Below are 15112 nucleotides of genomic sequence, written 5' to 3' on the forward strand. Positions count from 1 at the left end.
GTCGATCACAATCCAACTCTCAGGTCATTTGATGGATTTTAAGATTGTTTGTTTCACAACATCATCAATAGGAATAAGTATACGCTTTAGGTTTTAATAATATTTTTCAGTACATGTTTTTTATGATTAGTATTTAATCTTTGATGCATTTGGCTCCCTTAATCAATATCGATACTAAATATTATCAAACATAGATAATCATTTTGAAGTATGATAGTAAAAAAAAAAATCACATTAACAAGATAAAATTGTGTCCTTTCCTTTTAGTTTAAAAAGATCATGAGCTTGAGCAGAACTAGTATAAGACCACATGGTAACACAAAGAAAGCACTATTATTTCGTGTATGGGTAAAAAAAAAAAAAGTATTAGTAAAATTAGTAGTACTTTAAGTAAAAGTATTATATCAGAATGCAGTATCAAAATAGACATCAAGATCCAAGTCTATTTCTTTGTATAAAAATGCTAGTATGGTGACAATGCTAATTATGACAAAGACACTACAGTTTCTCTCCATTATTGTGTCTTATGCTTTATTCCCTGTCTTAACGTGTCGGTGTCGTCCCTCATTCGTCCAGGAGTGTTCCATTGTAGAAAAAGGTTCAGTTGTAGTCATCTGGACTCAGTTTAGAAAAAAATGGCGAGGTAGAGGTCCAGGACATTCGGATGCTAATCAGGTCCTCAGGGTGAGTGAGCCAGGGACACACAAAAACAAAGGGGAGACTAATAGCCCATTAAAGGGCTGATAGTAAACAAAAGGCTAGCCTGTTAGAAAACAAAGAGGTGTAAGTTTCTGTTGAAACAAACATTTTTTTCTACTGCAGGAGGGCCCGCCCGATGGGCTGGACTTACCACAGAATAGAGTAAATATCTGAGTTTCCGGCCTAAATTTGCTTATTAACAATGACTCTTGGATGAGAGTCGAAACGTCCGTTTTTTTCTAAACTAAGACCAGATGACTACAACTGAACCTTTTTTCTTCAATACTGTCTTAACATGTAAAGTCTTCACCTAATCTCTTTATCCAAACATCTATTTATGCATTCAAGCCCTCAAACCCAAAGCCCCTCAGTAACAGTCAGTTTGGATTAAAATGCTGATTTGCCATTCTGCTCAGCGTTTAGCTCTCCAGTCTTTGTACCTTTTCAATGCCTTCACAAAGCTGGCCAAATATTGTATGAGCGAAAAAGAAAATCTGCTCCATTCTGAATTTATGCATAGCCAAAAATCCCCACGGGTCAGGTCGGCGATAACATAACTGGACTTTATGAGGGGAGTTTATGAAGGCTAAGCAGGGCAGCGCATGAATGTTTAAGAGATAGAATAAAAGGCGATTGACTAAAAGGTTTGGCATCCGACTTTGGCAGCCTCTACCCACTATATTCAAACCTGTTTACTGGCTTCTTCCATTACACACACATTGCTAGTCGAGACACAGCTTTTGATAGAGCTGCTGAACCGTAGCGCTAATACTCTATCTCATCCACTCAAGGTGCTCTGGCGCATTGTGTGGCTTGGATTATCTGGCTCTTACAGGTCTAACAGGCTGCTCTGACAACCATAATGTATGTTTGTGGTCGCCATAGGGGTACAATAGTAGGTATGGCCAGTGTACGTCTTCACACGGGCAGAAACACAGCCTGCCCTATCGCTCCATCCTCTCCTGTCAGTGTTGGCGAGGCGGGTGAGTGAGGGGAGATAAGAGTCAAGTGACAAAGACGGGCCAAATGAATGGTTTGTGTGACTGTGTGTAGTTGTCCTTGAAAGAGTGAGTTTTCACAGAGGGAAATTCAAAAGGTTTTGGCTGTGTTACTAATCAGAAATAACCAATTTATCTTGCTGGCAAGGTGATAAAGATCCTTTTTTGGCTGTCAAACAGATAGGTCAGGATGTATCAAAATTTGGTATGAAGGTGCATTGTTTACAGAAAGTATGTTCATGTAAACAGGTAATTCATTATTAACTTGTAGATGATTATTAACTTGGATTCCCCCCCTTTTAATTATCAAATAGGAAGGTGTAAGGCAGAGTAAATGGTGAAAGGTTAGGTTTTTGGCAGTTCAATCTAAGCTTTAACATTGCACACTGTTCTTTTGTTCTTGGACAAGACACTTGTCCAAACCCGTCTTGGCAGGTGAGGGCAGTGATTGGTGGTCAGAGCTGTCAATGGCACATATTGGCCTGTTTCTGAGATTCAGGGCTGGTGGTTACTGAGTTTGAGTGAATAATGAATGATGTCGAATGAATAATGAAAATGTTCTTCTTAAAAAGCCTTATTTTATAAGACTGAAAAAATATTATCATTGTTTGCATTACAAGGACAGACTTAGAATCATATCAAATTGAGAACAATGTGTATTTGGTACAATTTAAAACACATTATAAACTACTGATGTTCTTCCCAGGGCAAATGTATAAAATATATTTGTTTGAAGCACTTGGAAAATGTCTCTTTTTGAGTTGAAACTGTGTCCCACTTTCTCAACTAAAGAATGTATTCAAAAGTGGGTTATGTAGGACAGAATATTTCTTGAATTTGGGTTAAACGCTTGGCTAATTTGTCATAGCAACGACAGTGAGCATAACTTCTATCCAAAGACGTTTCGTGCTGTGGTGAAGTAAAACCCACAGTTTGGAGTCCGCTCTAGTTTGCATTGTTTCCCGCTAAACCGAAGCAGCAAGTGTATAATTTACTTTCACGGGTGCCTAGACTACTGCCCTCTCCTCTCGTATCCTGTTTGTATCTGATGACGTGAGAGGAGCAGGAGGAGGCGGGGAAAAAGCCACCAAAGACATCGCTACTCAGCAGTTTCTCTCCCTGGATAAACTTGGAAGCATTGGTTGCGGTCAGCAGTATGGAAATGCAGTCTTCCCAGGGCGTCTGACAAGGATGTTCTTATGTTCTCTTCAGATGGATGGGAAGTATTCTTCTTGATATGTGAGCCTGACAGAGGACCCTGACTGGCCCGTCCCGATCGTTAACATCCCCCTACAGCCGTAAAGTCGATTTCCTTCCCAACATGCACCGTGACACTTTTATACCGCTGTCTCTCACCTTTACCCCAGTGTACAGGCTAATATACACGCAGCACGCCAAGTGATGGCAGTGCTGCTGACAGTGTGAACACATTTATCATGGGCTCAATACAACTGTAGTGGCCTCTTTGGGCTGTGATTAAAATAAACTGACCCCGGTTTGCTTAGTCAGCTTTTTCCTCGTCTCATTTATCCTATAGTTTCACATGACTCTTTACTCACCGTGGTGCTGTATTGTACTGTCTATATAAGTGTGACATTACAAGAAAAGACGAGTCAGTAATAAAAGCAAAGTTAGTTAGTTAGTTTGCACTCTGGGATGAACATGCAGTCAGTTTGACAATGTTCTTGATGTGAGGCGAGTGGTGAATGTAACAATGCCACAGCTTTAAGTTATTATTGAGTTATTAATTATCATCATGTGATGTTGTAATCTTTTCACATCCAACTTCCTCATCCATTTGCAAGGGAATGTCAATTGAATTGAAATATCGTGTTACTCTTGCTCTCTCCCCGTGTCCTTTTTATCGAGTCACGTGTCCCCAAGCACTTTTTTTAGAATTCAATTCACTCTGTCAGAGGTATTAAAGTAAACTCGGTTGATCTGCTTTGGGACCGGTCTTTTTCTCCTCTCGGTCGAACTTCGTCCAATATTGTATTAAGAGGCACAGCAGCGGAGACTGTATCATGGCCCAGATCAAATCTAAACCAGGCAGGGACACAGGTGGAGGGAGGTGTTTGCACTTGACAGATTTAGATTATTTTCAATTGCTACAAGCGTCAAAACATTGCGCTTTTGTATATTTTTTGTGTGAATTAATTCCTATTTCTTACTGATTGCGCACATTTTCCCCTTTAGTGGAGCAAAGGACACCTGCACAGATAAAAATAGCTTTCCAACTTTTAATATATTTCCCATTTGGCTTGAAACAAGATGCGCTGAAGATTGCCGTTTACATAATACCGCCATGTTCTTGTCTAAACCCTTCAAGACAAGCAGTTGCAGTACTAATTGCCTGCTCACAAGCGTTGCAACAAGATGATGCAATTAGTCATGGTCAAATGCAGAAAAAGAAAAAAGTTATTTCTATTAGTTTCATAAGCTGTCTATTGTATTTGTGAAAAACCCAAATATTTATTGTATAAATCTCAAAATTACATTAGAGGTTATGCACATGAAGATTTAGGACTATTGGCCAAAATCACAGGATATCATCCAAAAATGACCCTGATTAGATTTATCATTTTGCATAAAACATCATTTTATCACCCAGATGCCCTCCCTGACACATCCCAGACAGCTGCACTGCTTGTTTCCTGATGTGGTTGAATTAGAATGTAACGTATAAAGCTTTTGTATACGTCAGAGGGACTTACTATAAGCGTGGATGTTGTGGTTTTGTGGCATTTCTCTAAGCACTTATTATTTTGGATACTACAATAATTCCCCCTGTCATACACTGAATTCATCGGTGTAAAAAACATTCCCGCTTTGACCTCATTTTGCAGTAATTTCCTCCGAAACGTGAACGTTTTTGTGCCGCTCTTTTGAATGCAAATTGGACATTTTCCGTTTGATTCCTGCTGTTTAGTTCCATACAGCAGGAGCAATTCTAAAGCAAAGGCACAAGAATAAAAAGTCGATTTGACATGACAATGAGGCTTTATGTGTCTGCTCCTCTTATCGTCGGGGCGTGTGTGATCAGAGACTGTCACTCTGTCAACAACACGTTTAGTCACCTGTCTGTGTCCACCGCAGTCAGATAGAAGCCATTACCACGAGACAACAGCAGGGGACGGACGGGCGCTTCTTTCATCCGTCGCAATTGTTTGATTGATTCGGATTTGTGGACCATCCAGTCGTCTTCAGATAATAAGTGTCATTACAAAATTGTCTTTATTATGAGTAATTCACCTACTGATTTGTTTGCAGTTACTTATTTTATTTGAAACATTGTAGTGGTTGTATTGGATATGTTACGTTTGTTTAAGTTTTTTTAGTAACTAAGATAGGTACTAGGGGCTATGTGAAAAAAATATATAATAATAATGATTTTCCTCATATTCATCGATCTCTGTTTTTGATTCCAATTTATTTGTGTTATTGGAAAGAATGAATTAATATTGAGATTTCCTGAATTTAAACGATTACAGGCTTTCAATTATTGACATTTTATACAAGAAATAGACAAATATCTAATAGACAAATATCTAAACTCTGCTCACCACATGCTTTTACTGACTGAGGATCGGGTGTGGGCTTGATTAAATAGAGCAAAGCTGATTATTGACAATTAGTATGACTGAATCTTGATGTTGATTAAAATGTGATTAATTACACAGATATATGAATCACAAGTTGGCTAACAGACTTTGATTAAACTGGCTGCAACAATTAATCTGAATCATCTTGTCTAGTCAGCTATAAAAAGAATCTTTATCTGGAGTACTGACTCTAAAACTCATACCAGAAGACCTTTTTAACAAAGACGTATGCATTATTCCTATTTTCTTTTTAATCAATGCACTTTATATCCAAAAGCTAAATATCAGGCACTCACATTTTATCTTGTTTTTTAATGTATCTGTCCCACGTGAAATAAAGGCTTTTTATATTTGTTTTCAAGTGAGTGCCTGATATTTATCTTTTGGATATGAACAGTACCCTTTGTACCCAGTAGCTCCGGACCTCCGCTGTTTTTGTTTTTTTCGAATGAAACGCTTCTCCATCCAGCTTTTAGTCAGAAATGATTATTTGTTGCAGCTATTATTACTATTTTTGAGCTGCATATTCATTTTCTTTATTTTATAAAGGTGCTTCTTTACTGTCCATATTTTAATTGCTTTGGCTTAGCTCAGTTTAGGGCTGTGCAATCAAACTCTTATCAAGATTGAAGTTCAGTCCATTCAAATCCAACATTATTTGTATAGCTTTTTTTAATAGGAAAGTTTACAAATTGCTGCACATAATCGCTTTGTAAGACAAAATAATGAAGTAATTTCTAATGGTCAATTATACTTGACTTGTCTTTTTAATACAGCGCTATCGCTCAGTAAATGCATGTGGTTTAGAGTTTGGAATTTGTCAGTTTCTTATGTTAAATGGCCATGATTTTTTTTTTTATGTTCAGGAAATAACAACAACAAAATCAAGTTGAGAATATTGTGAATGTTGTATTGCCCAGCCATAACTAAACTCCCATGATTGACTCGTTTGAAGTGTAACCGAAGCCTTGTCTTTCTCGTGGCAGAGGCCCAGTCCAGTGCCATGATGTTCGACTGCCTTTACCTGGAGCTGTCGGCCTCTCTGGAGCACGGCACCACCGAGCTGCTGGAGGCCGCTGTTCGGACCGCCCGGGGGGACTGCGTAGGACCGGGCTGGACAGACGGAGATCCCGGGTCCGGGCGCAGGGAGAGCCTCACCAGCCGGGCCAAGCGCTTCCTGGCCGGACTGGTCCCCAGGTCGTACTGCAGAGAGCGGGACAGAGACAGGGGGCGCTACAGGGAGATGAGCCGTCACCGCGGCAGCAAGATCTTCAGACAGAAGTCGCGCTCCTGCCACGACCTCAGCTCACTGTGACGAAACGCACAAGAAGAAGTAACAAGAGACTTATTACGATACCGCAACATGAACTGAAGAAGAAAATAGGCTTGAACTATTAGGTAAAAGTCACGTAGTACATCTACCGATCGTTAACATCATGACCACTCGTTGTCATGACATTATATGATGATTATTATCGAGTGGGGTTTACAATATTTGGTCTTTTTTGGTACTTTTGTCTAATAAGTGGCTGCAGTCCTTCTGTTCTGATAGAATAATGTCAGATGCACTGCAGTTTATAGCAGTATAAGATTTCACATTGGTGATCATAATGGTATGCATCGTCAACAATTTACTGATAAATCAACTGACAATATTATGTGTTACGTAAAATTTACATAACATGTTGCACTGCTGAATTGCAAAGTACAACCTCCATCTTTTCTGTACAGTTTATGGTGCATACATAGAGGGGAAATATTCACGTAGTTTTGTATTAAGTAAAATAGCATTTAAAAAATGAGAGATAAAGCAGTCACAACATTGGCATCCTTTAACCACTTTGATGAAAAAAGTAGGCCACGGTTTGGGCAATAAGCGGTAAACAATAGGAGCTGATTCTTCTTCTCGGTTTGAATCGGTAATTACATACTTGACGGGATTGAACAGGGGCTGGTGGGCACAAATTAAACACTCTAGTAGCACGCACTGATTACTTAGAGAATAAAGAACATATACCTGCCGTAGATCTGTTTTATAGCATGCCAAGTAGAAGATGACCATGTAGTTTTTACAATTAATACTGGACTAACTGCACCTCAGTGGCCAGTAAAGCTAATGCACAATCTAGCTAGTGTCGCTCTAGCAATGCCATGTTACAGGCAAATCCCTTTATAAACAATGATGCCCTCCTCTTTGTGCATTTCTCAACCACACATTTTCCACTTATCACCACCAACAATTCATATTTTTTACCAATTACGCGCCAAGCCATATCTTTGCTGGCCATAAGGAACCCTTTACTGGAGGTGGAGGAGCACGGATAACGCCCGCATGGCGACAAAGACATTCAATTCTTTTTTTCTGAGCACAGGATTTTTCCAGATCTCACAAGGAAATGCTAAAAAACCTTATCTACCTGTTTATTTTTTGGGACTGGATGGGCGCTTGTGTGTCTGTGGGGGCTGGACGCACAGGTGAATGCACATTAGTGACTGGAAACACATCTTCAAGCGTGGCAGTGTCTCCGAACATTTTCATGAATTTGTCACTGTCGACTGAGCACTCTTGTCTATCCACAGAGAATAAATTACTTTTGTTCAACATTCTGAATAAGTGTCTTGTTTTATTATAGAAATATAAATTGGGAAAATGTGGGGAGTGCGGCTGATCGTCGCCGAAGGCTCGAGTGGCGGGTCGTCAGATGACTCAAGGCTCCCAAGACTCTTGCTCCATTTAGGGCCCTGCAGTAAAAACATGCTGCGTCGACACAATTTGGTTGTGAGGAAATATCAGGTCAGAAAAAGAATCTGCTCAATATCAACTTTCCCAGTCTCACTTTACAAAGGAACAAGGTTCTGTTTATTAAAAATGTAATTCAGTATTTTTCTTAGATAATGCAAAACAGTGTTTAGTTTGATTTAGGTCAAAGTGGTTCTTGTTAGATAAGATAAGATAAGATAAGATATTCCTTTATTGTCCCACATTAGTATTGTTTTCCCGGCGATGTTCCATTGCATGGCATTAAACGTGATTTTATAGCAAACAAGCATTTTTTTCAGACCTGTAACTTGCCTCAATTGACATAAGTTTAATGCTGTACTTTGGAACATAGACAAAGCAATAAAATCTCCAGAGGAAAATAAGTGGCATGCCATCCACTGGTTACTGTTGTAGTGTTTTTCCTGAGGCTGATTTAAATTACAGGGTGACATATGAAATTACAGGTTTAATTGTGGAAAAACAGTAACTTACGAAGCTTTAGCCTCTTTAGGAACAAAATAGTAGGTCCGAAATTGAGCGGCAGAGGTCTTTGTTCTCTGGTTTTCTTTGATAAAAGGGTGAAACGGTGAGAAGCAGGGAGGCTTGGTTCCTGAACCACAGGCTTTTGCTGTGAAGGTCGGCAGTTTTGCCTGGGTTTCAGAGAACAACCAGCGACCAAGCCTTTGAAAAACAGCCCAAAACAAGCAACAGATCGACTAAAACAAGACAAAAAAAAAAAAAAAAGCTTTCTGCCTTTGAAAGCCAATTAACGCGTTTTATTGTCTTTACAAATCCTATTTGTAGTTCCTATTGAGTATTTGTATTTACTCTGCTGGGCTGATAGCGCAGCCCTCTGTGTGGCTTGGGGAAGTTCCACTGGCAGCTTTAGACTTTGTTCTTCATAGTTATGGTTGCATCGCAGTCATTTTAAATTATGTCCAAGCAATAGCCTTATACAGTTAAAGTGCTCCTAGGGCACCATTAAACAAACAATAGTATTCTATATACAGCTCAACAATTTGAGTAAAATTAAATGAAATTGCTTTATGGTAACCGCACTTAGCAATAGCATAACATAATTATACATTACAGCAACATTTTTCCTCAGTACTGATGTGAGGGTGTGCACTTTGGTAAATTTGTCTAGGCCCAAAATGCGAGGATTAGATAACAGGATGCGGGCATCTATTCTCTGAGGATGTTCCCAATCTGCAGTGTTCTGGCAACAGAAAAACGTATCTGAAGTTAAAGCAAGGAATAGATGGGAATTGTCTCATTTATCACAATACAATGATAAAACAACCTTTATTTGTCCCACAATGGGGAAATTCTAGTGTTCCAACACAAATTAGGCACAGAAGTGTTATAATAAAAACAGACAACTAAGAAAAAAAATTCTTATGAATTCTTAATAATAATAACACTCTTATTTACAGCTGTTATATGGACAGAAAATATTGCGACAGGGATGATTGACATTATGTCACAGTATTGCACATGATTGTGACAGTATTACACATGATTATGAAGCTGAATGACACATGTTCAGTACTAACAGTGTTTGTTGTAGAGTCTGACAGCAGCAGGAAGGAAAGACCTGCGAAACCTTTCCTTCACACAACGAGGATGGATCAGTCTGTCACTGAAGCTGCTCTCCAGAGCGGACAAAGTGTCCTGCAGGGGGTGGGACTCATGGTCCAGCATAGTAAGATAAGATAAGATAAGATAATCCTTTATTGTCCCACATGGGGAAATTGCATTGTTGCAACGCAGGTAGATACAGAGGAAAAGAACAGATCACTTATAGGAAGTTTGAAAAACACTCTCAATAGAAGATCTCCAATAAACAAAAACTCCTATAGACAAAACCTCCCATTTCCCAACAAGGGATGGAGGAGAAAAATAATAAAGATAAAAACAAAATATAGCCGCAAGCGGCAATGATCGGCCCTCGCCACACCGCCGCCACACCGCCGCCACGCCGCAAGAGGAGGGGGCGCTAACGCGCCCCAATTGTCCTTTTATTACGCCTACTGCTGAATCTGTGACGCTGTCACATCTTCTCCCCTTTGTTTTACCATCAAAAAGCTATTTTATTTTGAATTCTTGGCAAAATGTGCGGCTTTGCCGCACAGACACCGTGACTCTTTGAATGAAAATGTGGATAACTTTTGATGGTCCTGAAGATGAGTCTCACCAAATTTCAGGTTAATATGTCTAACGCCCTGGGAGGAGTTTGTGAAAGTCTAAAGTGTAAACATGTTCTGGCGAATTCCCCATTGGAATAACATGAAAGGTTTCGGTCATCGTTACGGCAACGCCATAACAATTATGACATGGGTCTCATTGACTTTTTTGATGGGGATGCCAAAATTGAGTTGTGTGTCAAATTTCATATAATTTCGCAAAACTAAACATTTAACCTCCATATAAAATCTGTAGGGGGTGCTGTGGCGCCAAATGAATTTATTTCACTTCAAGTAGGTTTAGGGCAAAGAGTTTAACAACTGATTCTAATTTGACGCAATTCAGACTTTATCTGCGCAAACGGCAGAAATTTTAAATATGGGAGATTTCTGAAATTCTAGCTACAGTTTGCGGCTTCGCCGCACAGAGACCGTGAGAGGTATCAATGTCATTTGGATAACTTTTGATGTCCCACTCCTCAGTAGCATTTTCACCAAATTTCAGCTTTTTAGGGCCAACGCCCTGGGAGGAGTTCGTAAAAGTACGACGTTTGGAAAAACTCCGAAGTCATGTTTAGCCATTTTTTAAGCAATATGGCCGACATTTGGTTGGGCGGACGGTGTTGCCGTAATAATATTTTTTACTTCTCTTGTCACCATCTACCTCGGCGCCAAATTTCCTGATTCTACGATCAGATTTTTTTTGGGTCATTTCCCATCTCTCAATGCATTTTTGGTACATTTGGGGGCGCTGACGCGCCAATTTTTTTTATTTTAGAAAAGGGAAATAGCCAGAATGTAGAGAGGCAGGATTTTTAGAGGTGTGAACATTTTTGTGACTTTTCGTCAATGTTCACTGGGTGAAAAATAGGGGGGTTGGTCCCGAGAAGAAGAAGAAGAAGAAGAAAGAATTAAAGCCGCAAGCGGCATCCAACGGCCCTCGCGGGCCGCCGGCCTTCCGACTCTGCTCTCTGCATTTTACAGAGTTTGCGCTAACGCAATTGTCTAAGAACTAAGACAGCGACACATTGGACATGTACAATGCTGTGCTTAACCAGTGCAAATGAACACAAATGTTGGTCAAATGTGCAGCTCCAGCGCACAGAGACCGTGACACTTGGAATAAAAATATGGATAACTTTTGATGCTCCGCTTGTGTAGATTATTTTCCCCAAATATGAGCTTGATGGAGCTATTGCCCACAGAGGAGTTTGTTAAAGTGTGAAGCATAAATGTGAACATTTCAAGGATTTGGCGTTTTTCCCATTTGTGACATATATTTGCGGCTCTACCGCACAGAGACCCTAGTACTTAAAATCAAAATATGCATAACTTTTGATGCCCCGCTTGTGTAGATGATTCTCCCCAAATATGAACTTGATCGGGTAATCGCCCTAGGAGGAGTTTGTTAAAGTGTGAAGTGTAAAAATGTGGTCATTTGAGAGATTTTGCGGTTTCCCCATAGGGATGACATGGGATGTTTCTGTCATCGCTACGGCTACGCTTTACCAAATATGACTTTGGCTCCCATACTTTTAATTTGGGGATGGCAAATGAGAATTGTGTGCAAAATATCATGTCATTTGGAAAAAACTCTTGTTTATAGGCCACTCTGAAGGCCAAATAGTCCAAATTCTGTGAAAAGTTTGCGGCTCAGCTGCACAGAGACCGTAAATGTTATCCATAAAATTTGAATAACTTTAGATGCCCCACTTGTCTAGAGGAGGTACACCGATTTTGAGATTGGTGGGCCAAACGCACTAGGAGGAGTTTGTTAAAGTGTGAAGCGTAAATGTGAACATTTCAAGGATTTGGCGTTTTTCCCATTTGTGACAGTATATTTGCAGCTCCACGGCACAGAGACCGTAGCACTTAAAATCAAAATATTGATAACTTTTGATGCCCCATTTGTGTAGATGATTTCCCCAAATATGAGCTTGATCGGGCTTCGCGGTCGTCATCTCAATGTAAAGTGCTCGTTTAGTGCGCACTTTTGCACGGGCTTCGCCCGTTTACAACGGTAATGTTCCATTTTCCTACTACTAATTAGTATGCACGGGGCGTGCGTGAGTGGAGGAGTGCGTTAGTGAGTGTTTGGAAGTGGGCGAGCGCTTCGCGCTCGATTTCGTGCACTCTCTCAATGTCCCGTCCCTGGATGTTCACTGGTGAGGGGGCAGTAGAGTGGCGTCTGCAGAAGGCCACCACTATCTCCTGGTCTTCCCCGAGTTGATGAGGAGTCATCAGAGAACTTCTGCAGGACACAGCGGTCCGTTTGGTGTCCCTCAGGAGCAGCGGCTGGATGCTGTTGAAGGCGCTGTTGATGCTACAATTTGTATAGAAGTCCTTCATGTTTAGCGACTAGTTGTAGTAATGTATGACGTAATAATACGTAATAATATACAATAAAATTAACAAACAACCCCTAGAAGGTTTGAATCAGAGCAATTACAACTAAACCAGCCTCCAGACACACACAAGTGTGTGCAAGGCTGAGGGATATAACAAAGAGCACTGGCTTAGAATATGGCCTTTTATTGTTGGACTTTGTACATCGTTTCTGAAGGACTTATTGCTCCACTTTCAAGGCCAGCTTAAGTAAAGCTGAAAGTATGTGAAAAATAACGTATCTTCATCAATTTTTTTTTATTATATTATAATAAAAAAAAATTAATAATTGGTAAATATCTGAGCAATGACAAGTCTGTCTTTGCCAATCGGATTTGATCCAACAGTACATATATTGTTTTTCATTCTACAAATCTGTCAGAATCTGTCTCAGAAGCACACAAACCTACTTAAAATGCACTACGTAACTTTGGTGGTGGATAGAGTGTGCCACCTGCTCGCTGTAAGTAGCCCTGGTCCTAATGCATCTGCAGTGAGTGCAGCGGGGACACAGGAAGGCTCTGGAGAGAAGGGGAACTGGCCGAGACACAGAGGAGAGAGAGAGAGACGAGGACAGAGGATGCTTTGAGGAGGCGTGGTTGCTGGGAGACTGTTGTCAAGGAGACGAGGAGTCCTAAAGTCTTTTCACATCTCCACCAATGTCCTATGTTTGTGTTGGTTTTGTTTTCCAGGAGGAGGCTCTTTTTGTCAGTTAATGCTTCGGGAGATCAAAGGACATCAAAGAAATCAGAAAACAGCAAAAATTAGAAAATATTGTTACATACATAAAGAAACAAGACTCCCTACGCCACAGTTCCAAAATCAGGGGTACAAGGAAAAACACATTTAAGTTCAAGTTTATGAGTACTTGAGACTAAAAACATCAGGAGCCACTGGCCTAAAATATGAAATGAGATATGCACACACAGGCAATTCACCTCATGCTAAATGAACGCGTTCTTGGGTAAAGGATAGAGTTGTAAAACAGATTTTTGCAGATGTTTTTAAACTTCCACCAGGTATGAGCCGGTGTCAGCCTGAGCATTTACCCCACAACAACTGAAACTGATGTCGTCGTTTCTGCTGCGTGCCGGAACCATTTTCTTCTATAAATTGTTCAATCATTTATATCATTATTTTGACATGGTAAATTGTATCACATTTATACAACCACAAACTCTACTATGTGAACTATGCAACTTTTTACATTTACATCTCCTTGGGAACAAGCGGGTCACACCATATGGGAAAATTACAGGTCAGATGTCTGAAGAGGCAACCCCGATCTCAGTGAGAATGCATGTTTTTCAAAATATTTTTAGCGATAGAAAAAAATGATGTCACCGACGACACACAGCAATAAAACAACAACAAAGTGCTTTAGTTTCCCCACAATTTCAAACACAGATAACTTTAGACATGCAGATTTTCCAGCTGTATTAGTCAAAGCCTGCTATCTTGGTCGAACATTTGAAAATGGTGTATCAGCTCAGCCTCGGGCACGATGGAGGTCACTGGATTTGTCAATCTCTTGCTGTGTCCTGATATCAAGTGGGAGAGAAATAAGTGCTCAAAATTAGCAGGGATTCCATGTGATTCGTTATCAAGCAGCAAGCTTTATTGTAGCCTGAAGGTCATTGTTTCTCTGTTTAGTCTCCAGAGTAAACACTGCTATTATAATCCAGAGCATACTGTACAACAAAGGAACAGAGAGCAGCCTGCCTGGAAATCACATTCGCAATGTTGCATATGTAATTAGTAAATGTTTGGTAAATGCTTTAGTGGAAACCAGGCAAAGGCAGCACACGATTTAAACCTTCTTTGTTGGATTTATGTAGAGCATTCTAATCAAAGCAATGACATCGTTCCACCAGAAAAGTTACACAATGCATCTTTAAATCCCAGAAAATATGTGCCTGTCCCCAAAATAAGATAAGATAAGATAATCCTTTATTGTCCACACATTGGGAAATTTCATTGTTGCAATGCAGGTAGATACAGAGGTAGATACAGAGGAAAAGAACAGATCACTTATAGGAAGTAAATAAAAAATGGAAATAAAGAAAGAAAGAAAGAAAGATAAATCGAATAAGTTTAGAATTTGTACTTGTATAATATATGAGCAATATGACCCATTCCACATCCTCTTGTGACCCACACAAGAGGATGTTTTTTCTCGATTTCTTGAGCTAGAGGTATCCAAGGAAACGCACCCTGACAATGAACGTTTAAATTCCATATAGACACTTTATAAACTTGAGAGGACTGACCACTTTTGAAGCTGTACTCATGTCAAAAGAAATCTGATTGAAAACTTCATTGTAATTGGATGTCCGATGATTCAAAAAAAAGTTAGGTTGGCATGCCAAGATGAAAATACCTGGAACTAACTATGTTTGCTATATCCCTGGTTGGGTTTTGGAGTCACTGAAGCGCGTTGTGAAGACAGATTGAGAGATCCCACTGAGGTGAGTGAGTCAC

The 15112-nt window shown here is 39.9% G+C and overlaps 1 protein-coding gene across 1 annotated transcript; it reads left to right on the plus strand.

Moving 5' to 3' along the window:
* The first annotated feature begins 6253 nt into the window (after positions 1-6253).
* On the plus strand, positions 6254-6669 carry LOC140375881 (GTP-binding protein REM 2-like). Its single transcript, XM_072461923.1, has one exon. It carries the CDS (start codon positions 6303-6305, stop codon positions 6612-6614), a length of 312 nt encoding a protein of 103 aa, XP_072318024.1. The 5' UTR covers positions 6254-6302; the 3' UTR covers positions 6615-6669.
* Positions 6670-15112: the final 8443 nt, after the last annotated feature.

Source organism: Eucyclogobius newberryi, unplaced genomic scaffold (genome assembly GCF_026437365.1).
Source record: "Eucyclogobius newberryi isolate DKJ021-1_F unplaced genomic scaffold, fEucNew1.0.hap1 SCAF_340, whole genome shotgun sequence".
NCBI lineage: Eukaryota > Metazoa > Chordata > Actinopteri > Gobiiformes > Gobiidae > Eucyclogobius > Eucyclogobius newberryi.

Excerpts from the sequence above, each read along its gene's own strand:
- LOC140375881 (XM_072461923.1), top strand. The coding sequence starts at position 6,303 with ATGATGTTCGACTGCCTTTACCTGGAGCTGTCGGCCTCTCTGGAGCAC.